This window comes from Homalodisca vitripennis, chromosome 7 (genome assembly GCF_021130785.1).
Source record: "Homalodisca vitripennis isolate AUS2020 chromosome 7, UT_GWSS_2.1, whole genome shotgun sequence".
NCBI lineage: Eukaryota > Metazoa > Arthropoda > Insecta > Hemiptera > Cicadellidae > Homalodisca > Homalodisca vitripennis.
The window spans coordinates 24,708,848-24,733,622 of record NC_060213.1 but is presented as its reverse complement, the minus strand read 5'-3'; the positions used below and the strand labels follow the sequence as shown (position 1 = coordinate 24,733,622).

At 34.0% G+C, this 24,775-nt stretch overlaps 1 protein-coding gene across 1 annotated transcript in view; it reads left to right on the top strand.

Moving 5' to 3' along the window:
- The window catches only part of LOC124367024 (probable E3 ubiquitin-protein ligase HERC1), a 115,273-nt gene that overhangs the window by 33,941 nt on the left and 56,557 nt on the right, over positions 1–24,775 (top strand). The window contains 13 exon segments of the mRNA XM_046823705.1: positions 2,048–2,162; positions 6,978–7,149; positions 8,930–9,061; positions 11,335–11,524; positions 12,213–12,414; positions 13,595–13,705; positions 16,307–16,562; positions 17,434–17,566; positions 18,757–18,921; positions 19,620–19,755; positions 20,048–20,255; positions 21,189–21,335; positions 23,945–24,020. Coding sequence (XP_046679661.1) covers positions 2,048–2,162; positions 6,978–7,149; positions 8,930–9,061; positions 11,335–11,524; positions 12,213–12,414; positions 13,595–13,705; positions 16,307–16,562; positions 17,434–17,566; positions 18,757–18,921; positions 19,620–19,755; positions 20,048–20,255; positions 21,189–21,335; positions 23,945–24,020 — 2,043 coding nt within the window.

Below are 24,775 nucleotides of genomic sequence, written 5' to 3'. Positions count from 1 at the left end.
TAATACTTAACCTTCCAATTGGCATTCAATAGAACATTTGTTGATTACCATTTTACTCAACTGGCGATCAACAGATTATCTGTTGATTTACTGTTGTCACTTGTTACAGTACCCATGCGAGTGAATGACCGTATGATTTATGTATATTATTGAATACATGAGGAACAGCTAAGTGGCATGATATCATTAATTGTGTGACATTCAGTTCATTTGTCGGTCTGACTGTGCGTTGTTACTAGTGGGTTAATCCTTGTCAAGTGGTCTGGAAAAAATTATTTGGTTGCTTCAAGATTTTTAAAATTTTTTATATTTTTGTTCAATTGAAAGTACAATTCATTAAAAGTACAAAAATAAAATTATTTAAATTTTTAAAATTTTTTCAGCCAATGGTGACCATTTTTCCACTGTTTGAATGCTTATTTCCAGGGATTTCAGAGCTCTGCGTTAAATTAAATATCTCAGCTTCTATTCATCCTAGAACATTAAAATAAAAACCAATCTCTTCAGAAAGATCTGTACATTAATGTGTTATATGTATGTATTAAGTAGTACTGAAGTCCCCATAGCAAGACTTATTTATCGAGCCACTGAAGCAAAACACGTTCCTTAGTTTTTACTAACTAACCCTCTCCTGAACAAATTATCATGACGCGCTTAAACAAAAACTCATTTTTATACCAGAAATGTTTATTTATATGTAATGTTGTAACAGTACAAGTCTTGTACAAAATACTGTACAAAAAACTGTATCATTATTATTATAAAGAGGGGTTGTTATCTACTGCTACCTGCCCATAAATTTTGGTTTATTTTGATGTAACTCTACTATATTTGCTAAGAGTTTTAGACTTGTCTTGGAGTATTTTCAAGTTGACAAATAAAATATTTTTTAGTTAATTTGTATTCATTTCTGAAGCTATTATTTTATTTCTCATGTTAAAGTTGTAAAAACACAAATGAAAATAATCTTAAAACAATGTACTTATAACATTAACTTACATAGAAGCCATATAAATTTAAATAATTTTCTAATGTTATGACTATAACTCGCTATATAAGCAACAATATTAATATATAACAACAGATAACCTCGTGCAGAAACGGAAATAAACAAAGGAAAATACAAAGAGAACAGGAGAATGTTCTATGTTTATCAGAGAGTTTAAACAGTTCACAGTATAACATCTAGAGTGCAGTACTTGTCAGTGAAGTAACATATTGCGTAGTTACACATTGCAGGCCAATTTGCACCACTTTTACAGAAGAGAGTTAAGTACAAACAGCTCAATCCGAAACAAGTTAAAGCGATTATACATCAATTGTGAAATCTTACTTGAGGATATTACAGCCACTTCTTGGTGTAAGTTATCAAGACATAAAAATCTTCTAATTAAAACTCGACTCCTCTTAAATGTTAACATTGCTGACACTGGATTACAGGTTTCTTCCCGAAAACTAAATTTTGCAAACAACATACCTTGTGCATAGCTCTCATATCAATCAATTTATTGTTTTAAAACTTTTTACAAGTATTAACAACGTCAGTATTGCAGCACAATGCCAAGTCTAGATATACTTATAAATATAGACATACTTTAAATTACAGATAAACTATTTTAAGTTCATACTTTTTTATAATTTGATCATTTTTTTATGTTAAGGTGTAAAAAGAGTAGATAAAATAACACCATCAATTAGTTAAAATAAATTACTTCAATTAAATGAAAATTAAAAGATTTAAAACAATGAAATTAATAAACAAAACTAAAATTCAACAATTAATAAAATATTTATATACTAACAAAATCAACAAATAAATAATAACAAGAAGCTAATTTAAAATAACAATAAAAAAAACACTTTAAAGAGTTGAGACAAACAACATCAAATAGTAAACAGTTCCCAAAAAGCAATTTGACTAACTCCAAAAAACTCATAGTAGCAATACCGATCGCTTCCCGAATAATTTCCAGGAATTTATCATCACATAATCTATTAATTTCCTTCTTGACCTATGATAACTCTGTGTTAAACTGCTGTATTTCAGAGCTGGACGAGAGCTCAGAAGGGGACATGTCAAGTCGGTGTCGCAGTGTCATCGAGCGTTGTCTTTTCCTGCTGACGGTTCAAGGCCCTAAGGAGACAGGAGTGGCTGGACAGAGGTGAGTAGCATGTGAGGACGTGGAAGTGGAAATGATGGGTTCCTGAGCAGTAAAATAAAATTTTGGTAAATTCACTACCTGTATTAGAAATTACTGCACAAAAATAAATAAAATCTAAATATTCTTTATTCATACTGTATTACGTGAATACAATTGAATTGTGTCAAAAACTTACAAATTAAGACCATGTATGTATGATCTTTTACTAAATTAAAATAGAGTATCGTACAATATCCTTATAGTCCATTGAATGAATAAAGGTTTCTATTTATTAAATACATTTTTAGTTGTTTTTAAATTTTGAAAAAGAAGTTTCTGATTTCTTATTTGTGGGTAATTTAAAAAAAAGTTAATTCCAGCATATTGTGGTTTTTTTTTTTTTTTCAAAAAGTGCTAATCGATGAGAAGGACTGCCTTGTGTTATACTGGTGATTAGTACCATTAAGCATTTGCTCTCCGATTCTTGACCTGACTGACAATATCACTTCATAAACATATAGTCCATAAACAGTAAGAATCTGTAGTTCCGCAAATTTTTCCTTTACTGAGGTTTGTGGCTTTAGGTTCAATATAATTCTTATTGCCTTTTTTTGTACTTTTAGAATTAAATCAAGATTTTTGGAAGTTGTTGCTCCATATAAATATATGCCAAAACTAATTATGGAGTGTATGTAAGAAAAATAAATCATTTTTAAAGTTTTATAATATTTAACACAGATATTTTAATTTTCGCATTGCCTATAAACCGGAGGATAATTTTGAAAAAACTTTATCAACATGATTGTCCCAGTTAAGATTTTTGTCCACAATTAATCCCAAAAAATTTAACTTTTCTACTTGGGATATTTTAAAATCACCTGTGCTAATTGGTGGCTCATTAATTTTACAATTTTTTTTTGTTTGGAACATCATGCAGTTAGTTTTTTTTCTAAATTAAGGAGCAGATTGTTTTTCAGGGAAATAATCAGCAAGATTTATTAGATTACTATTTATTTAGATTTCAACACTATCCTATGAGGATTAATATTTAGACTTGTGTCGTCTGTGTACAAGCATGATTTACTAGAGGTGCATAATTTTGGAAAATCATTTATATAACAAATAAATTAAATTGGACCTAGAATAGAGCCAAAATGTAACTTACTTGACACGTTTTTGGACAGTTGTAACATCAAGTTCAAAAAACCAGTTCCATCAGTTAATTTGATTTAAGATGTTTTACATTAAACATTGATTCCTGTTATCAATATTTTCAACATGATACTATAACATGTATTTTAAGTTTACAAATACATGTATTAACACCATGTCATATTTGTTTTAAAAGTAAGTAATTGATAAAAAAAATAATTCTTGTGAACAAGTTTTTACGGTTGTTTTGATCAAACTTGGGGTATTGAAAGTTTAGAATAGTTGGTCTTTTATCCTGTCTCTCTGAATATGTGTATTCACATGCATAGAAAATGTCCCAGGATTTGTACAGTTTGGCATACAAATTATTACCAAATAGATGTTGTTTATTGTTTTTTATTTATTTATTTGTGTGGGACTTGTGTTGGAGAAATGTTTTATCTTCACAGCAACTTGGTATTTTTACTTTTCTGTATCAAAGAAATGCATGCCTATTTGTCTCCGAGTTGTATGTAACACATGGTGGTCATCTTTAGGACTGAGCGGTTCTGTTTGTTCTTTTTACTGCAGATAAGCTACCCAGTCATGTTTTCTGATGACACCGTTCTTGTAACGAGTGGCAATGCCATTGAAGACCTGGACATTCGTACCTTCATATCAGTCAGTATGGCACAACAATATTGCTCAAATAACGACCTAGTTTTTAACGCTGCAAAGACAAAATATCTCGCTTCTGGACTATTAAAAGAATGCTTGACTGAGCCCCCAGATCTTCAGAGAGTTGACAACACAAAACACTTAGGCCTAACTCTGGATCAAGGCCTCTCCTGGAGCAATCACACCGACCAACTGTGTTCAAGGCTTAGCTCTGCAATCTTTGCAATGAAGAGGATTAAATCCATTGGTACCTCTATCGCTTTGAAAGCCGCATATCACGCTCTGTTCGAATCACATGTTCGATATGGAATAACTCTGTGGGGAAGTTCATCTGCCGGCAACCTTCATCGTGTCCTGGTATTACAGAAGCGGGTTATGCGGATCATGGCAGGACTACAGCCACAAGAATCTTGTAGAGAGGCTTTTAAATCTTTTGAGATACTCACAGTAGTGTCCATATACATCATCGAGGTAATCACCCACGCCTCAAGAGAAAGATTACCAAGGGTTGGTGACATCAACAGCTACACAACAAGACGGGCAAATGATATATCCCTTCCAGCGCATAGAACAACCCTTTACACCAAGAAGCCTTCCTATAGCGGTGCAAGACTCTTTAACATGCTTCCAGAAAACTTCAAAACATGTGACTCTAAAACTCTGAAGAAAAGACTGCACAGCCTGTTGATAAACTCTACAATTTATAGTTTGAATGAGTTTTTTTAATTCTGTTAATGCTATTATTTAAGACATGTATGTGTATGTATATGCATTCATATATTTTCTCCTCATATATATTTTATTTTACAGAAATGTTAGTTAATATCAAATTTTAAAGATATTTTCTCTTTGCATTTATAATAGTTTTAAACTAGTTTACCTACTTCTTGATGACATCAATTTTTACTGCATGTGTTGACTCTGTAACCATTCTTGATGAATGTGTGAATAAAGATATTATTGAATTGAATTGAATTGAGCACAGATATTTTGTCACCTTTACCCTCTATTTATCTAAAGAGTAGACAAGAGACACATCACTCATGTGTACAAAGGTGTACTCTCGTACTTTCAAATATCTGACTAGTAATTTAAAATTCGAACTTGGGTATTTTATAGAATTTGTGAACCAAAATGTTTCAGTTGTGATAACATTTAGGCGTCTGTAACTTATTTTAACTCCAGTTGACCAGACTTTCCTGAATATTTAAGTTATTGTTCACACTATTGTTCCGTGGTTTGGAAGGATATCAAGAATTGCATTTTATTATTTGTAACTACACTAGAGAATTCAAGGCCAATGTGGTTTCATCTCATCTCTGCCACCCTCTCAGTTTCTCTCTGTTCAAATCATTGTCATTGTCATCATTGTCAAATCATTGTGTCTCAAATCATTGCTCTTGTTTTTCACTAACTATTATGTTTCAAAGATACCTGGCTGAAGTTTACTTTTAGATTTTATTTTATTTTATTGTTGTTTATAAATTCTTATGCTAATCATAAAACATTTTTGTTTTAGACTTTTTAAATCTTTAATAGCAAAATTATGTTTAAACCAATAGTGGTTTGTATTTTCTTAATTAACAACTGTTACCAATCATAAAAAACTACTACAAATTTAACTTTAATAAATTTAAAATATAAAGAACATTTTTAATACCACTCACCAAGTGTGAAATAATTTCACTCACTCCACACATGAGAAATTGTGTAGCATCTATACACAATTTTGGTAGAAACTAGAAACCACAAACAACATAAATAAAGTTTACCCCTTGTAATTTGTATTCATAATTGTTTTACATCTTTTACTAGCCTCTAGTCTTGTAACAGAACAAAATAGCAATGACAATAAAAAAAAAAATAAATAAGTACTATTTGTTATTTTCAGTAACACAGTGTAAGTAACAACAGAAAAGCATTGGCAATCAATTACAAGAACAAATACTGTATTTTTTGCTTGCAGTTGGTACAACTGTACTGTCCCGTAATAACTCCTAAGGTCTGCAGAAAGTTTATTTGCACACCTTACAATCTCCCAAGATAAACTGGAATTACTGCTAAATAGTATATCGCAAATCCAAGATCTCGTTGAGGTTGTGTGTCCAGGTCCCGTCTCAACCTCAGCCTTGAGGTCCAATGGTATTGTTTAGTAATTCAGCCATTTTAATATTTATGACTAGAAAAAGTACATTAATTGAAAACTATCATCTCTCACTTTTCACGGGTCAGCTGTCTTTACAAACAACGATAGTCTGGAAACTAATTTGCTATGTTCAAGCACTCAACCTTGTTATTCTTGTAATTGATAAAAAAATATTTCGTAAGAAATAAATGAATTTGTCAGCCACACGAGTTTTCATGGAGGTCAAAATAGGACGGTATCGAAAGGGTTCAAAATATCTAATATTGATAATATCTTTCTCAGATTATTCTTTTCATAGTTTGATACACTTATAACCGACATCAGACACATAAATAGTAGTTGTATAATCGTCAGATAACTAGATGAAGAGCCAGTTGTCCCTAGATAAAGAGTGTATGGTTAGCTGATTGTGATTCTTCATTTATTTAAGTATCTGATAGTGGTCTTAAGTTTGTCCAGCTAAGAAAAACATGATCTGAGAGAAAATGATCATTTCATATTTTTAACCCTTTTGATACCGTCCCATTTTGACCTCCACCAAAATTTGCAAGGCTGACAGCCGATTTATTTCTTAGGAAATATTTTTCTATCTATTACAAGAAAAACAAGGTTGTGTGCTTATACAGTGCCAATTGGCTTTCAGCTCCTGGACTATGACAGATTGTTGGCTATCATCAGCCAATGGGCATAGCTATTTGGCTATTGGTTGCCTGACAGATGCCATATTGGGTTAGTTTACATATGTATTGGACTGACCATTCAAAACAGAATGCTTTTCAAAAAATTACAATAAAAACGATTTGCAGTTTGTTTTTTAAGTACTTCAGGTGAAATAGAGTAGTGTACATCTAGGTATCAGCTGATTTTTGTGGTTATTGCAGCCAATCAGATGTGCTGGACCAGCTCAGACGGACCTGTTCCTTGGCTCTGGAATTTGTGACGAGCGAGAGCCAGGAAGGTACAGTGCTTGGTCCCTCGGACAATCCCCGGGGCATAGTCACTTCCCCTGCCCTTCTCTACACAGCCATGCAGCACCAGCAGCTCCGAGCGGAGGTGAGTCGGTGAATACAGTGCTTGAAACAAAGTTGGTCCAGTTTATTTGCCCTCTTATCATGTTTACATTTTCCTCATTACCTAATTATTAATTCAAGTGCGTTTGTTAAGTGTTCCCGTGTTGCTTTGATGGCCAAAATGGGGACAGGATCTACTAAATAAATTGATATGTACTTGGGTGCAAGCAAATACGATATTTTAATCAATAGCCATGGGTAGGGCCAAATGCCAGGTTGCAAGTTATACTGTAAAAACTGTAGAAATCAAGTTAGGCATTACATCTTTTTTTTCTTCCTCTTTTTTTGTGTTCACAACAGTTTACTTTTTCCAATTGACAGTTTATATAAGTAAATTAATCAAATCTGATATTTTAATTAGTAAAAAATTAAATATATGAGCATAGTACAAAAATTATTGTTTAACCCTCCATCAGGTGCTTAAAATTAGAAACACCATCAGGCGCTCACGGAGGTTTCCTCTAGGTTAGCGAATAATGGATATCATAGTCGTTTAACCTGTTTTTATTTGTTTAAATATTCATACTGATTTAATTACAATGTAATATATTCATTTTTAGAAATTAAATAAAAAATTATTCTCTTATGTAATGAATATTCCAAATAAGAAATTCAAAATTTAAAAAAATGTTATTGTATAATAACAACATGATTTATTTTAAGGAATAATGCAATTAATTGTAAAAATGTTGTTTAACTTACTGTAATAATATATGGAAATTAACTTAGTTTTTAACTTCTTACAAAAACAACTTACTTCAATTCTTGAGATATTATACAATTGTAATGTCAATTATTACTCTAAAATCAAAATTTATTCTTTAAAAAAAATTTTTTTAAACACTACACAAAGTTTCAAAACATTTTCCTTCTGGTTCTTATAACGACAATGTTCACTCCATAAACAGTACTGAAATGTTCCCTAGCACACGGGTATTTTACTGACAAGTCTCTCGTCTTCATTCTCCATTTCACAAAATTCAAATAAAATATATTGTAAAACTTAAAAAGAAACCATCACAGGTCACACATTTAGGCGCACACGGATTATTACTCCATAAAAACTAAACACTATAAGGCGCTCACGGAGATTTCGTCCAAGCACTACAAACACAACATCGGGCGCTCACGGAGGAATCGTCCAGTCTCGCACGGAAGTAGACCTCGTACTGACAGATTTTGACAAAGATGAGCGGGAGGCTATTGTTTCGCTTCCCTGAAAGATGCTCGTGAAGTACACTGCGGGAAACGACTGCCAACATCAGAAAAGTAGTACTATTTTTAATAATAAAAAATACACGGAGGAAAACTCCGTTTAGCGCCCGATTTAGGGTTAACATTGCATACAGCTTGTGAACAGTCAGTCATGTTAAAAAATTATTTCAATTAGGGAGACAAGACCTTTGTTGAGACATAAAAATAGCACTTACCTTTTCATCCATGAAATTAGTTAAGGACATTTATAGATAGGAACATAAATATCAGGTTTTAAGCTGCGATGGCATATTTTGCATTTTGCAAAACAAGCCGGAAAAATACGACGTTGTTGGGAAAAGCTCTCGCTAAATTGCGACAAAAAGATGTAGAACTAAGCAAAAGATTTGTGTTCAACTAGAAAAACTTTTGCAATGTATCTCAGTAAAAGTGATAAATTTTAGACATGTTTAGAAACTGTGCAGATATTGTGTGTCAAGAGATATGCAGTGTTTGTAATGTTAAGTTTTTGTTTGTTTACTATTACAGCATGTGATTGATGGTTTCAGATGCGGTTTCTTGCACTCAACCAGATATTGGAATTAATGAAAACTCTCGAAGGCTCCGACAGTGAGAAGTCAAAAGAAGAAGATAGTGCAGAAGAAAAAGAGTCAAAAGAACCACCGGTCCTTCTAAATTGTGTAAGTTTTAATTTAATTTACATGGATTTTTGTCACTGTGTTGTTTCCAAATCAAGTTGTTCTGCCCTTGATGAAGTTTAGTATATTTTGCGGTAACATTTGAAACCATTTTATTTGTGTAATGAATGTGTTCTTGTTATGATAAAAATCAAGCTATGACACATTGCCACATTTTGTCCTTCTTTTGATCATACGATTTGAATTAAAAAACTTTTCTTAGAGATGAAACTTGTTTTATCCTTCTGTCTGCATTCTCGACAGGTTTTCATTTCAATAGATCCCACACGTCATAAAAATGCTGTGAACTTGTCTCTTTACCCTTCAATTAATAGTTATTAGTTCCATCATCTCCTCTATGAAAACATAATCCTTCCAAATCGTAATGTCTGTGGCTGGCAATTTGATTTACCAATCATAGTGGCCCAACCTGTATAGGCCTAACTCTACAATTCTCTTTAAATGCAAGAACAATTACAGACAAAACTTCCAGTCCAAGTCATGACCTATCTATTTAGTTCCCTTTCCACCCCAAACCATCAGCTCTTGATCGCAAACACACCATGATCGCAAACACACCATGATCGCAACCTTGGAACATAAGATTGATTTTATTTGGCTGTCCAATCAATAAGCAAACAGTCTAGTATGGTTGATGACCTACTATTATTTTTCAGACAATGAACTCTTCAGGACTGTCAGACTTGTGGTTGTTTCCATTGTTTCTTTGGTCTCTGACTTGAAAATTGATTAAATCTTTGAGAAATAACTCAACATCAAGTTTCTTGTAAAACTGGAAAAAATTATTAGACTCCACCAAAATTTGCAATTAAGTGCACTGAACAAAACTGATATTTTCAAGTGGGTTGTTGAGCAGTTCAGTAATAGAAGAGAAGACTGCATACATCATGCAAAATCAAAATGACCTTCGACCTCCTATGTTTGAGAAAACTTAAAATGCAAGTTGTCCGTGTAAGACATATGTAATTGTTAGTAAAATAAAATTCATAGAATCGATGTACAGATAATTGCTGGAAAGGAAGTCTTGTATTACAATTCGAGACAAACATCCTCCGGATGTAAGTGGATACGCACATCTGCCCAGACACCGATTGTGAACAAACAGGAAATGCTTGCTTAAGCAGCGGAAATGCTTATATATAAAAAAAAAAGTGCGACGATGTAAGGGGCAGCCATGCTGATATGAAAAATTGGTGCTCACCAATTATGATGGAGAGATTTGGCAGAGGCGTGGTCATGAGCTGGCGGGAGAATAACATCAAAACTGAAGAACAAGGACGAGAGAAAAAAGTCGAGGACGGGAATTCGAAAAGCGACGTTCGGGAGTGCTAGTGCTTGTGTTCGTGTGCGGAAAAATATCTCTAGGCGTAATAAGTGTGATGTGAAATAAAATGTAAGTAATTTTAGGAACTTAGTATATATCAGTGTTCATTAATCATTTACAATTCCATATATTTAAATGTTCACAATTTCGAAAATGTAAATTCATGTAAATGTTTAGCTATTTTAAAAGAAAGTTTCTCACGTTAGTCCATGAACTCATAATTATTGCAACACTACAAAATTACTAGTAAATGTTATAATGAATTAAATTAAAAATAAATTGTAATGAATAATTTAATATTAAATATGTCTTCAAAGTATTAAGGTATTAAAATTTGTGCTTAATATGTCGGTTGACGCAATCAATTGTTAATTAAAATTTTTAATCAATTTAATGAGATGTTGTCACAAATAAAATATGTGTTGGTTCATTTGAGGGTATTGTACTGCCAGTCTAACCTATTATTAAATCCTCTCACAGCAACCCTTGCTCATAATATGTCACAACCTTAATCTTAAACTAAACCAAACTTAAAAACCTTACATCCGTTATCTCCTACTATTGCTAAATAATGGTGCTAATGACACTACGCTTACACGTCATGTTATAGCTGCATATCAGATACTGTAGCATTTTTATTGGACAAACCTCATATTTTGTTGTGTCCAAATACTCTTAAGACTTGACTTTTGCTTTTTTTACTGTATAACTCTTATTCATTAATCTGCTTTTCTTTAAAATCCGAACTCAAAAACTCTGAAAATCTCATGCCACATGCAGAAAACTTTTCTATCTTGAATTTGCAACGTATGTTGCTCTAACATATTGGTTTGTTACGTGTTATTTGAATTATCTCCTCACCAGCATTTACCTAGTTCTGATCTAATAAACTAATTTTTTTTGTTTAATAAATGTCACAAATGTTCCACAGCTCCACGAACAGCTAATCTGTGGATGTTTCGGGCTCTGTGAGGAGGTCAGTATATCACAGCTAAGTCATTACCTGGACCTGATCTATACGGCACCTTCCACACTGCAGGAGCAGGTCACCACAACTGTCCACCAGATATACAGCATCATGGTGTCCTCTCTCAGGCACAGACTTCTCAAACTGGACTCATGTAAGTGTGCATCTTCTAATGTCAGTGTGTACAATTCAAGTTTCAATTGGCTTTTCAGTATCTGCGAATCTCCTAGTTTGGCTTCACAATCTTTTATTTGTGTTTGGATAAGCACAGAGAGAAGCATCTATCTTCTAAATATTCTTGTTGACATCTTCCTCATACCATATCAGATAAAAAAAGTCAATTTTAAAAGATTATATGTTAAGACATAGAAATTACATCACTTGCAAGAATTCACAGAATTTGCATTAAAAAAATGTAATAGTCAGACAAAATACAATATTACAGTGTCTGAAATTGTATAGTAACTAGTTTATTGGTTTCAAAAAATATAATTTAATTAGTAAAAAATACAAAATTGTGTTTTAACTTAATGGAATTTTTAAATAAGTCTTGCTCTAAGCCAAATATGAATGTGAGGATACATAACCACGTTTTGCCTTATTGTGGTACCCTGTATATTAGAAAGACTGCTTAACATAAACTCAATAAATATTTTAAAAAACTTTGCCCTGTAAAAATCAATTTGGTTAAACTAAAACTCCTGTTAGTAACAAGTGCATTTTTGCTTGTTGAAAACAAAAATACGTAGCCTATATTGTTTTTTTTCTGTTTTTGACTAAGACAGACCTGACTTACATATTGTATTTGATGGTGATTGATCCAAATTGATTTTATTTCACAGACAATCAAGAGCAGCTGCAGATGTTAACGGTGTTTGTACTGAGCCTGAGGTACCGTCCGCAGGACGTCTGCCATGCTGTGGACTGTGGCCTACTCTCTGTAATACAGGACTGTGTTGTACACCAGTCTCACTTGACCAGCCGTGATTCTAGCCTCACGCAGGCCTTCACGCAACTCTTACATATCCTGGCAGTCTCGTGTGTGTGAGTAAACACCCAGATTCCGTTCCTAGGAGAGTAAGCACCAGTGAAAACTTTGGATCATGAATACAAAACCAACATCTTAAGTTAATAAATAAAAAAAAGCTAAACTGCCACCAACTGTAAAATCGAAACTACCACTAATACATTTACGCTTATGCATGAGAGGGAGGGGTGCAAGAGCTGTATCATGAATGGCTGAACAAATATGATCAAATAGCGATCAATAAGGATCTTTATTGTGAGCTGTCAGATTTTTTATTATCTCATGGTGTCTTTATTGTTATTTTCTTTCATGATTATCTCTAAGGTTTAACTTAAAATACATTGATAATATTATGGAATTTTCGGAAGTACGAATAGCTGTCATACTGGTTGGCATACAGAAAGTTTTAAGTGTGTTTCTTATGAGTAAAAATGTGGATTTCAATAGAAAGATTGGATTGGAGGACCGGTCTTACCCTTTCTAATTCATAGGGCAAGTATTCAATGACAAATATTCGAGGGCTATTCCAAAAGTAACCACTGTTTGGTTATTAAAAATCACCCAATCACATAAACATGTGTTATTGTATACTTTTGAAAACTACATATTTCTTCTGTTTTTCTACATGTGCCATTAAGATTTATTTAAGGACTTTGTATAAACTTAAAAATGCCTTCTTCAAAAAATACGCCTTCAGCCAGCTAGTGACAATTTCTTTAAGTCATCATCAAAACGCTGAGAGCCAAGCCACTTTTTCACGTGAAGATGATTGATTCTATTCACTTGGAGTCAAGGTTAGAGATTGTGAAACATTGATCTTCTCTAACTGTTTTGTTGATCTTACCAACAAATTCATCTTTTGCCTGTCACTCCCTTCACCATTTTGCCCATAAATGGCACAAAAATCTCTACAAAGAGCTGCAGCTGAATATTGTATTTGTTGTAAAAACCGAATTTGCACACTTTAAACGAACATCAGTTACTTATGGAATATCCCTCGTATATCTTATTAAATATAGGTTATATAGTCGCAGACTACTTCTTTAGTCACTGAGTACTTTGACAACCCAGAAGGTACCTCAAAATAAGTACAAAGATACAAAAGTACCGGTATAATTACATATAAAATATGCTAGAATTTAGAGAGATTAGATTGTGCACTATTTGTGTGAAAGATCTTCTTTTTTATTTTTGCAGCATCCATTCCGACAAGCTGGACGTCTCTGTGGTGGAGAGCATAATCCAGGTACTACACTCTCACCTGGACTCTCTCCTCTCCCTGACACAACCATCCAGGCAAGATGAACTGTAAGTTTCTGGTTGACCTCAATAGTATGTAGCAATATGTGACGTAAGCTGTAATATCTCAACTGTAATAATCTGTAAAAATGTAGGGAACCTTTTATGTGTTTATGTATAGCTTATAGATCTGTTAGGAGCACTAAATTTCATGTTAGTATTAACTTTTCATGTTGATTTTGTTGAAATTTAAAAAGTTGAAATTTAGGCGTGCCACAACGCTTTAGTAAGATTTGTTTATTTTAACCTAGTTTGTAATTATGTATTAGGTTAGTTCTTTACCTGAAGAAGAGATCAGATTGCAGATCTCGAAACGTAGTGTTACTGTTTTCTTGTTTCACTGAACGATGGCAAATGTCCGGAAAAATCCTGTTTCCTTCACAATCCTTCCATCGTCAAAAAATAACCTTTAAACAAAGAATTTTAAAAGTGTTGTGCTATTTTTTTATAAACTGTTTTGCCCAACATTTTGTTATGTATAAATATAAATGTGTAACTGATTTGGATTCTGAAACAGTTCCACACAGGCACTGAACAAGGTCTTTGCTATTTCTTTGCTTACCACTGTCTTTTTTTTACTGTTCTTTCTTAATCTTAAATATCAGAAAACTGTGAACAAAATATCAGTTTACCACATGGTATTCTCATGTTCTGTTTCAATTGAGTAGCCTACATGCTGATGACCAACGTTTGAAATTTACGTTCTTGGACAGAAAACTTAGTGGCAGTAAATTTATTTTATCATGCATGCAGTAATTGATTTACAATGAAATTGTATGAAAAAAGAGAGTATTTGTACTCAAAATTAGTATAAATCATAGAATACATGTATAATTCTCATTATTTGTACAGTTTTAGTGAGTATACCTAAGTGGTGCTTACTGTCCTTATCAACAACTTGTTATTACAGATATAAGTAGGTGAATACATAAATACGTATTATACATTTTTTTAAAGTTAAAATTAACCTTTATAAAAGCTCACGTGATATGAGCTTGAATTTAGGTACAATCTCGGATGTTTTGCTTCATTCGCCAGAAGTCCGGAGTGGCACCGATGGCGCCACCGAAGCCTACGCTGATGGCCAGGGATATTTCTGATGGGTACTTTTCCGACCTCAGACGACATGGCATGTAATTTTCTTGCCACTCCTCTCTTCTGGTGAGAAAAGAAAAATATACCTCAAGATAATACCAAATTCAGATTCAAATCGTGAGCGCTAGATGACAGTTGTGTTACCAGTGCCATTATTGTGATTTAGAAGTGCACTGCTCCTTTTAAAGTATTCTAATAATGGGTAAAGTAGTTTGTAGCACCATTTATTTATATAAATGTCCTTTATTTTTCATTTTGTGTGTTTGTTACTTTTTAGTTTAGAGGTGCCATCATTCATTTGTTACTTTTTAATTTAAAGCTGTCATCATTCATTAGGAGATCATTCATTTCCATTTGATATTGCATTTAACACTAAACGTTTCTCCTTGTGAAGATAATGCGTTGTTGCAGGGCCAGTGGAGAACTACGGTGGGTAGAGCACAGTCTCGGAGAGCTGCTATCATTCACTCTGTTGTCTCAGTGAAGATAATACGTTGTTGCAGGGCTAGTGGAGAACTTCGGTGGGTAGAGCACAGTCTCGGAGAGCTGCTATCATTCACTCTGTTGTCTCAGTGAAGATAATACGTTGTTGCAGGGCTAGTGGAGAACTTTGGTGGGTAGAGCACAGTCTCGGAGAGCTGCTATCATTCACTCTGTTGTCTCAGTGAAGATAATACGTTGTTGCAGGGCTAGTGGAGAACTTCGGTGGGTAGAGCACAGTCTCGGAGAGCTGCTATCATTCACTCTGTTGTCTCAGTGAAGATAATACGTTGTTGCAGGGCTAGTGGAGAACTTCGGTGGGTAGAGCACAGTCTCGGAGAGCTGCTATCATTCACTCTGTTGTCTCAGTGAAGATAATACGTTGTTGCAGGGCTAGTGGAGAACTACGGTGGGTAGAGCACAGTCTCGGAGAGCTGCTATCATTCACTCTGTTGTCTCAGTGAAGATAATACGTTGTTGCAGGGCTAGTGGAGAACTTCGGTGGGTAGAGCACAGTCTCGGAGAGCTGCTATCATTCACTCTGTTGTCTCAGTGAAGATAATACGTTGTTGCAGGGCTAGTGGAGAACTACGGTGGGTAGAGCACAGTCTCGGAGAGCTGCTATCATTCACTCTGTTGTCTCAGTGAAGATAATACGTTGTTGCAGGGCTAGTGGAGAACTTCGGTGGGTAGAGCACAGTCTCGGAGAGCTGCTATCATTCACTCTGTTGTCTCAGTGAAGATAATACGTTGTTGCAGGGCTAGTGGAGAACTTCGGTGGGTAGAGCACTGTCTTGGAGAGCTGCTATCATTCACTCTGTTGTCTCAGTGAAGATAATACGTTGTTGCAGGGCTAGTGGAGAACTACGGTGGGTAGAGCACAGTCTCGGAGAGCTGCTATCATTCACTCTGTTGTCTCAGTGAAGATAATACGTTGTTGCAGGGCTAGTGGAGAACTACGGTGGGTAGAGCACAGTCTCGGAGAGCTGCTATCATTCACTCTGTTGTCTCTGTGAAGATAATACGTTGTTGCAGGGCCAGTGGAGAACTACGGTGGGTAGAGCACAGTCTCGGAGAGCTGCTATCATTCACTCTGTTGTCTCTGAGCAACAACACCAAGGTCGCATGGTTGCTGGCCTCGTACGAGTGGACCCGCTCACTGCTCTCCGTAGTCGGAGTGGGGACGGACCAGCTGCCCCGCCTGTCTGCTCTCACCCCTCGCCTACTGGCCCTGCAACTCCTCACTTCCGTCCTGCCCCGCCGAGCACTCCACACTGAGTTCCGGCAACAGGTAACTTACAGTTGGTGTTTCTCACAATAATATCCTAGTCTTAACTTTAATAGCTTTGTGCTAACAAGTTTTTTCAAAGTTCATTTCGCTATCAATTCTATATAACTATATGTAACCTATAAACTATATATAAATTAATATTAGTATAAAGGCCTAGCTATGTAAAATCTCAAGAAATAGAGAACAAAATTCTATACTTCATAAATTGTTACATTAAAATTAATTATTGTAGCCAATTCAAAATTTCATCTTTCTTTTTCTACTTAATTTGTTCATATACATTCAAACAATATTTAATTTTTAAGTAAGAATTAATTGTGCTCCTAAATGAATGTCAGCATAGGCAGTGAATGTATCTGGCAAAGAATGTAACCAGACATGTTAAGTAGTATGTAGTCATTCTATGCATTCTCCAAAATTAACAAATTGTATTTCATACTTTGTTTAAACATTTTATAAAATTCCCCCCGTAGATCTTGGGTAGATCTGCAGCATGAAATTCTAGTTAAAACTTGTTTGCCTTAGTCAGGTTAGATTATATTATGTTAGTTTTGGTCAATATATTGTTGTATACAACTGGTATTTCCACTGAAAACCCAAATATAATACCAACTCAATACTTTCTCCTAGCCAATGTATGGAAGAGAAAGTTAAAGGTATTTTAGCTTTAAATTATTAAAATGCTGACAAGTTACGAACAAAATATGTTGCCTGTATTTGTATAAAACCTGGAATTCCAGGCATCAATATTGGTAACGAAATCATTTTGGAATTGACAAATCCCAAGAAGATGTTCTTCCCTAAGTCACTTGAGATAGGAAAGTCACCTTACACTAGAGTCTGCATTACGTGACTGGAATGTGATTTCTAGATCGTACGGGAGCTGTTCTGTCAACTGGCTGCCAACATGTGGGAGATACCACAGGCTGTGGCCGAGAAGCAGGCTCTGATACGTGAGGCGGAGCTCGATAAACAACTAGAGAGACTTACCAGCCCCATGCTAGGTATACTATAATTATTCAACCTTTATGTTGACAATTATTTTTTGAATAATATAATTGGAATGTCTATACATCCTTCCACACATAACCTCTCTATTGTTAATGTTGTCTTTGGCCAGTATATATATATTTATCTCTTAATTTCCTTACATGCTTAACACTTCACAGACGTATGCGGATATATCTGCTATACACTGTATTTGTCCGCAAAACTAAAACAAAGTTGTTTTATGTAAAACCAAATTTATTAGAGGCAATTTACCGAAATATAATAAAAACTCTTGAAACATTAATTAAGTGAATATTTTAAAGGAAAACTAGTTTTATGCATTGGTAACACTGTTCTTATACATCAGGAACCTTTTTTTGGCATAGACCACCAAAAGATTATTTGGTACCACACACTAAGTTTTACATCAAAATGTGTCAAAGAAACATGTTTTTCTAACAAAAAAATGTTTTCTTAATTTTAAAAAATTACTTATTTTCCCAATCTACTGTAGTCTACGAACGGTTAATATTAATTTTAAGGAGGAAATTCAAGAATTGTTGATGAATATTTGTAAAACTCTTTTGGAATCTACCTCCGCTAATAGAATGCTATTTTTCATTGCCATTTTTAGCCTTAATTTAATAGTACTGATGAGAGATATCCAAGTTAATTTATTTATTTCAATTCATATTTTATTTAAAAATAAATTCACTTTTTTATCTTTGAAATACACTCATATCCTCGGCCTATTGTATAATCTTTCCGTTTCAGATTATGCGTTGTCAGATTTCTAGCAATATTAACTTCATCCTCAAATGCTAAATCATTTTGAAACCTAACTTATGAAACTGAGGTTATTAAATTTATTCAAAATTAACAATAAAATTATACATTTTTGTCCTCAGGGATTTGTCTAAACACAACAAGATTAACCACCACAAACGGACGATAATATTTTAAAAATTCCAGTATTTGAATAATGAGTCTTAACAATGAACTTTTGTAAATTAATGTACTAAATACTTAGAATAGGTGAAACATTTTTTTTTATGATTCTAAAAATTGTATCTTTGTTCTAAAAAATTACTTAATTTGCCAGTTAAGATATGAATGGTAACTGCTCATTATCTATTTATACTCCTACAGATCGTATGCTGTGATATCATTATTTGGTTGTTCTACAGTAATGATTTGTGTATAGGGGAGGCAGTGTTTGAGTGCGAAGTGGAGGAAGATAACCTGCCAGTCCAGGATACGGGATTTGACCCGGAGAAATGCCTCTGTTGCTCTATAGAAGGCGGCCATACACTGGTGCACACTCCGGGGGGCCGGGGCTACGGTCTCGGCACCACTGCCATCTACAGCGGTAACTATCTCTCTCTCTCTCTCTCTCTCTCTCTCTCACTCTTCGTAACATTACAGGCTGACGGCTGTACCACTGATAAAAGTAATACGGTTGTACTAACCCCCACTTTCTGATTTTAACATTGAAGGAGCAGTAGGCATAACAAATAAATTCATAAATTAATTTTAATCATACCAGCAAATATATTTTTAAATTGAAATTCAATTTCAGTTCAATTCAGTTTTGAGCCAAAACTAAAAATTAAATCAGTTCTTGAATAAAAAAATAATTTGCTATTGTGGGAAGGGTTCATTCAATACGAATATTGACTTCAGCTCTTTTCACATTTCCATTTAGTGCAGTGTCTGAAACTTGATGCTTTGGCAGGCTTTATCCTGGACAAAATCGGTGATGAAGAAACTCAAAATGAAGAATGAGACAACGAGAACACCAACTGATCAATATTACTCTTGATTGTGTAATTGAATTGTTAAACATATTCCTAAAATTGATCCAAAATTGCATCATGATGATAAGTCAGAACTATGTAAAGAGTTCATTTTCAGTTTCCTCGCCACCATTTTTTTGGATTCTTAAAAAATAAGTACTGTAACTGTAACTAATATCATTTACATGTCACCTTGATTCATTTTGACATGTTCTTTGTAAGTGAAACATTTTGGGACAGCTCCTTAATGAGTTATGTGGGTGCTGTGAAGGTTGCTACCAATGGAAGCTGCTGATGGTGAAGGAGCACAAGGGCAATGAAGGAACCTGCATTGGAGTCAGCCGATGGCCCGTGAAAGATTACGGACATCGCACCACGTCGGATATGTGGTTGTACAGAGCTTACAGGTATGGGTGTAACATAACAATACTTAGACCTCTTCTTTATTAGAATTTTGTTTTTGATGATGGAAGGATTGTGGAGGAAACAGGATTTTTCCAGACATTTGCCATCATTAGTGATACAAAAAATCAGTGGCAAATGTCTGGAAAAATCCTGTTTCCTTCACTTAGACCTATTAGAGATAAACATTATCCTATTAAATACCATGCAATGCCTTAAAAAATATTGTTTCTCATATCTCCTTACTCCTGTATTATAAGTAAGAAGATTAAAAAAATATTTGGTTCACTTTTTCAGTGGTAACCTATACCATGGCGGCGAACACAATTTAACTCTGCCGAGCTTCACGCAAGGTGACTACATCACTGTGGTGTTGGACTTGGATGCCAGGACACTCAGTTTTGGCAAGAACGGCGATGAACCCATCCTTGCTTTCCAGGACATAGAGACCACAACACCACTCTATCCTTGCGTCATCTTCTATAGCACTAACCCTGGCGAGAAGGTGAGCTCTAGGACGTTCATTCAACTTTGGTGAAAAATTGTGTTTGCAAGTTCACTATCTCTTACAGGTTCCGCTTGATCTTCTGGCCACATAGTTTTCATTTTTCTCTACCAATCTATGTCTTCCTTTCTCCACAATAACTCTCACATTCCATCATCCCATTTGTTTTTTGGTCATCAGGCCTCAATCCTATGCATCCTTCCCTAAATACTATCCTCCTTCTCTTTCCTATTGTTTTCATTGCTGACGATATTCGCCTGATACCATGTATTTTCTGTTGGAGAAAAGTGGGTGGATGTATGGTTCAGTACATCCAAAAAATGAAGGCTGAGTCTCAACAAATTTCAGTACAGATTACACTTAATTGAGTAGACTCAGTTCCAAAGTCGTCAATAGATGATTCCGGGTCCTGACATTGAACCAGATCCTTAAAAAGCCAAGAATAAAAAAAAGAAGAACCGTGTTAAGCCAAGAATCAGCACGGACATAATTACTTTTGACAGATCCATTCAGATATAACAGTAGATAACTTTCTTATTAAAATGTTTCAAAGTATATCTGCCTCGTAATTTCTGGAATCAACAATGTATCTATTAAGAGCTAGATTTATTAATTTAAAAATCAGATTTTAAGTTTTCTTCTTTACATTTATAAACTTATTCAATTGTGTGTGAACACTGTTTAATAAATAGCCTAAGCAAAGTTTAACCTTAAATAACTGTTAATAGGTGAATATAGTATGTATTAAGTGGCAGAGGTTAATCTTACTGATTTAATCTTAATCTTCTTATTCTCACAAGTTTTTGCTCATAGATTGTTCAAGTATGTAATCTGATACCAAAAGCTTAACCAGCAGTTTAGAAACTTTACCAAGGTCTTAATACTGGCCGTTCCTGTAAATTTTTCACCCCACCTGTGTTGGGTCATGTCCAGGTGAAGCTGACCGACATGCAGGTGAGGGACTCGCCCAGGGACCTGCTGCCCGGAGATCCCCAGTGTGCACCCCTTCCTGTCATCATGGCCGAGGCCTACATACATCTCATTCGACACCTGCATGCCTCCGACGCCTGGACCAGTCAAGTAAGTCCATACAACTGAACTAACGAGTTGTGTCACACTTAAGACTGAGTTTTCTTTGAATCGTGATTGTTAAGTAATAGTCAATTTCGTTTTCATCCTGGTTTGTCCACAACTAGAGCTCTAAATGAAGTGGTAACTAATATGTTGAATGGCTTTGAAAACAGTGAATATGTTAATATGACTTGTGGACCTCAGCAAGGTCTTTGATAGTATATCACATGTCACTCTTTTAAGTAAATTGAGATTTATCGTACTGATTGTTCTTTAAAACATATCTTTGTGGCACATTGTATAAAGTTTCTGTCGTCGGCTCAGAGTCTACATTTCAAGAGTTCCTTGCTGGGGTTCCACAGGGATCAGTTTTGGGCCCACTTTTATTCATTATGTAAAAAGATTCTGTGGTCGGCTCAGAGTCTACATTTCAAGAGTTCCTTGCTGGGGTGCCACAGGGATCAGTTTTGGGCCCACTTTTATTCATTATGTAAAACGTTTCTGTGGTCGACTTTGAGTCTACATTTCAAGAGTTCCTTGCTGGGGTTCCACAGGGATCAGTTTTGAGCCCACTTTTATTCATCGTGTATATAAAGGATTTGCCTAGCAACATTCCCCGTAATACCATTCTATATGCAGATGACACTTCCTTTGTAGTTGCTGGTAAAATTTTAAGAGATGTGAAAGCAGACGGTGACAGAGTGATGAAAGTTGCCAACTCTTGGTTTAAATTTAATCACCTGAAAGTCAATAACAGTAAAACTGAAACAATTTGTTTCACTTTGAAAAAACCAAATGTGGTAGAGAGTTCTGTTAAAACAATTAAATTTCTCGGAGTATCATTGGATTACAAGTTAACATGGGAAGCTCACACTAACACAGTAATCTCAAAATCATCCAGAGCTTTTTTTTACTACGTAAATTACAAAACTGTGCTGGGTGATGTATAATGATTTCCTCCTATTTCAGTGATTTTCGTTCTCATTTGCTGTATGCAACAATGCTCTGGGGCAATAATAGGGCCAGTCAAGTTTTTGCATAGCAAGAGAAAGCAGTGAGAATTTTAGCCAATTAGGTTATCAAGATTATTGTAAGCAGTTTTTTATCGATTATAATATAATGACAGTTCCAAGTATTTGTTTGTTTCAAAATTTATTATACAGTATGTGCGGGAAAACCTGAATAACTTCAACTGCTTTGAAGAAATCCATGATTATGATATTAAACGAGCTCACAATATTATTGCACCTTCTTTTAGACTAAGAAAAACATTAGTAAGCCATGTTTATGTACAAATTAAGTGTTTCAATAAATTACCTTAAACATTTAGAAGCTTACAACTAAACCCATTTGCAGCCAAGTTGTCTATAGGTAAGGCATATTATTCCCTTGATGAATTTTTTCTACAAATTTTAACCTTGTTGATACCATTACCTAAGCAGTTGTTAATTGTTTTATAGTTTAATTCTTTGTTGTTATTTATACTGTTGTGTTTTTATTTATTTATTCTATTGTGTTTTTAATTTATACTGTTGTATTTTTATTCCATATTGTTAAATTTTTAAACTCTTGCTAGTTAATGAAAATAAAATTATTGTAGAGCAATAATAATAAATAATTAAACCCATATTGATTTTTTTTAAATAACAAATATACTATCTGTAATGACTTACTAAATTTAATGGTGCACGATCTTATGAAATATTATTTTTATTGACGTTGTCTATTACAATGTACATTGATAAAAGACAATAAAGACATTCAATTCTATTCTACATATTCTAACAGCTGATGCCTATCAAAAGACAATATCTTAGTTGCTCCCGGCTTGTGCAAGCATATCTATAAAGTGATTGTGCTCGCTTATGCGTTGACGGATTTCTTTGAAAAAGGTATCGTTGGAATTGGTTTAAAATTACTAAATAGGTTAATTTCCTATGTAGTTTTTACAACTATACTAGTTTTTTGTTATTTGACTTTTAAACAGACGCAATTTTGAAACGGGTAAAAGGATTTTTTAAGTAATTTTATTTTCAAAAAGGTCTACTAAAGGTTAATACAATTTTCAAGTTTCATAACTTTATCTTAACTGGTTCAAAAGATATAATTTTTTTGCTCATTTTTATGTGTAGAACAAAATTCCAAAGTATTGGAACACTTTCACTGAACACCCTGTATGTACTTTGATATACAATTAATAGAGTTAAAGACAACTAAAACCATTAAAAACATAATACTAACCATTTTACATTAACATCTTTACTAACTTATCCCCTAAATGATCACTTATTAGTAAGGAAAATAGATAATAATTAAATAACCTACATATATAACATTTTGTTTATCTATTCCTCACAAAAGAAACTTTTCCAAAGAATAAAATTAAGATTTTCAACAAATATTCTGTAAGTAAATTTATAATTGTTCAGTATTTGTTCAGTTTAAGTGGTTTAGGCAAATCCGTTATCAGTCTATTAATTGATAACATTTGCTCAATAACGGTTCATCTTAGGTAGTGGCAAAACTATATTTCTTTCACCATTCATTATCTACTTGTATTCACCTTAAATTATGTCGGTAGTTATGTCAGCATCTCAATTTGATAATTGGTGTTTCAGGTAAACGAATGTCTAATGGAACGACTTGGACAAGCAAAGGATCTTCTGCCTGAGAATACCTGCTCTGGACCCTCAGGTATTATGATAGTTTATGGCTCACAACACAATGCTTGACTGCCTTATCCTACCATTAATACAACTAACTAAAAGTTTAGACATTAATTGAAAATCCCTCTCGGGAGATTGTGTTGAGTTGACCAAAATCACAACTTGCATAATACTGGAGTTGCTTTCTGATTGTTTTTAATTATTTTTCTACACAGTTTATGTATCTATCTTTTTACAAGTATGGGTATTTATTTAGAAATAGTATTGCCGTTTTTGAACCTCGTTTTATAATTGCATATAAACAGAAAGACAGTTCCAAAATGTCTTATTTGAAATACTTTGTATAAGCAAGGTATTTTATATTCTTTGTAGTTTGATTTTTGTCTGTGGTTTCTACAATAACATTATACAAATATTTTAATGTGTATGTGTGTATGCTTTTGAATTACTTAGAATAAATTGAAAAAAGAGAAAAAAAGGATATGAAATGTTGTGTGAACTTCTTTGTTAGTGTTAGCGCTTTTACTCTTTGGAAGGAAGCAGTATCAGCGGAACTTAATCCTATGTATGTGTGACTATTTACTGCATATTTTGTTACTATAAACAATAACAAAAATTGTAAAAATTGTTCTAACAATAAAGATTTATTATTATTATTAAGAAACTATTTCTTAAATATTAACCCTTCCAACGCGGCTAACGCCTAAAGACGCGGAACTGCCGATGCTTTAAACGCAGATTACGTCTAAAAACGCAAAAGCTTTACTTATGAAATGGCGAAGA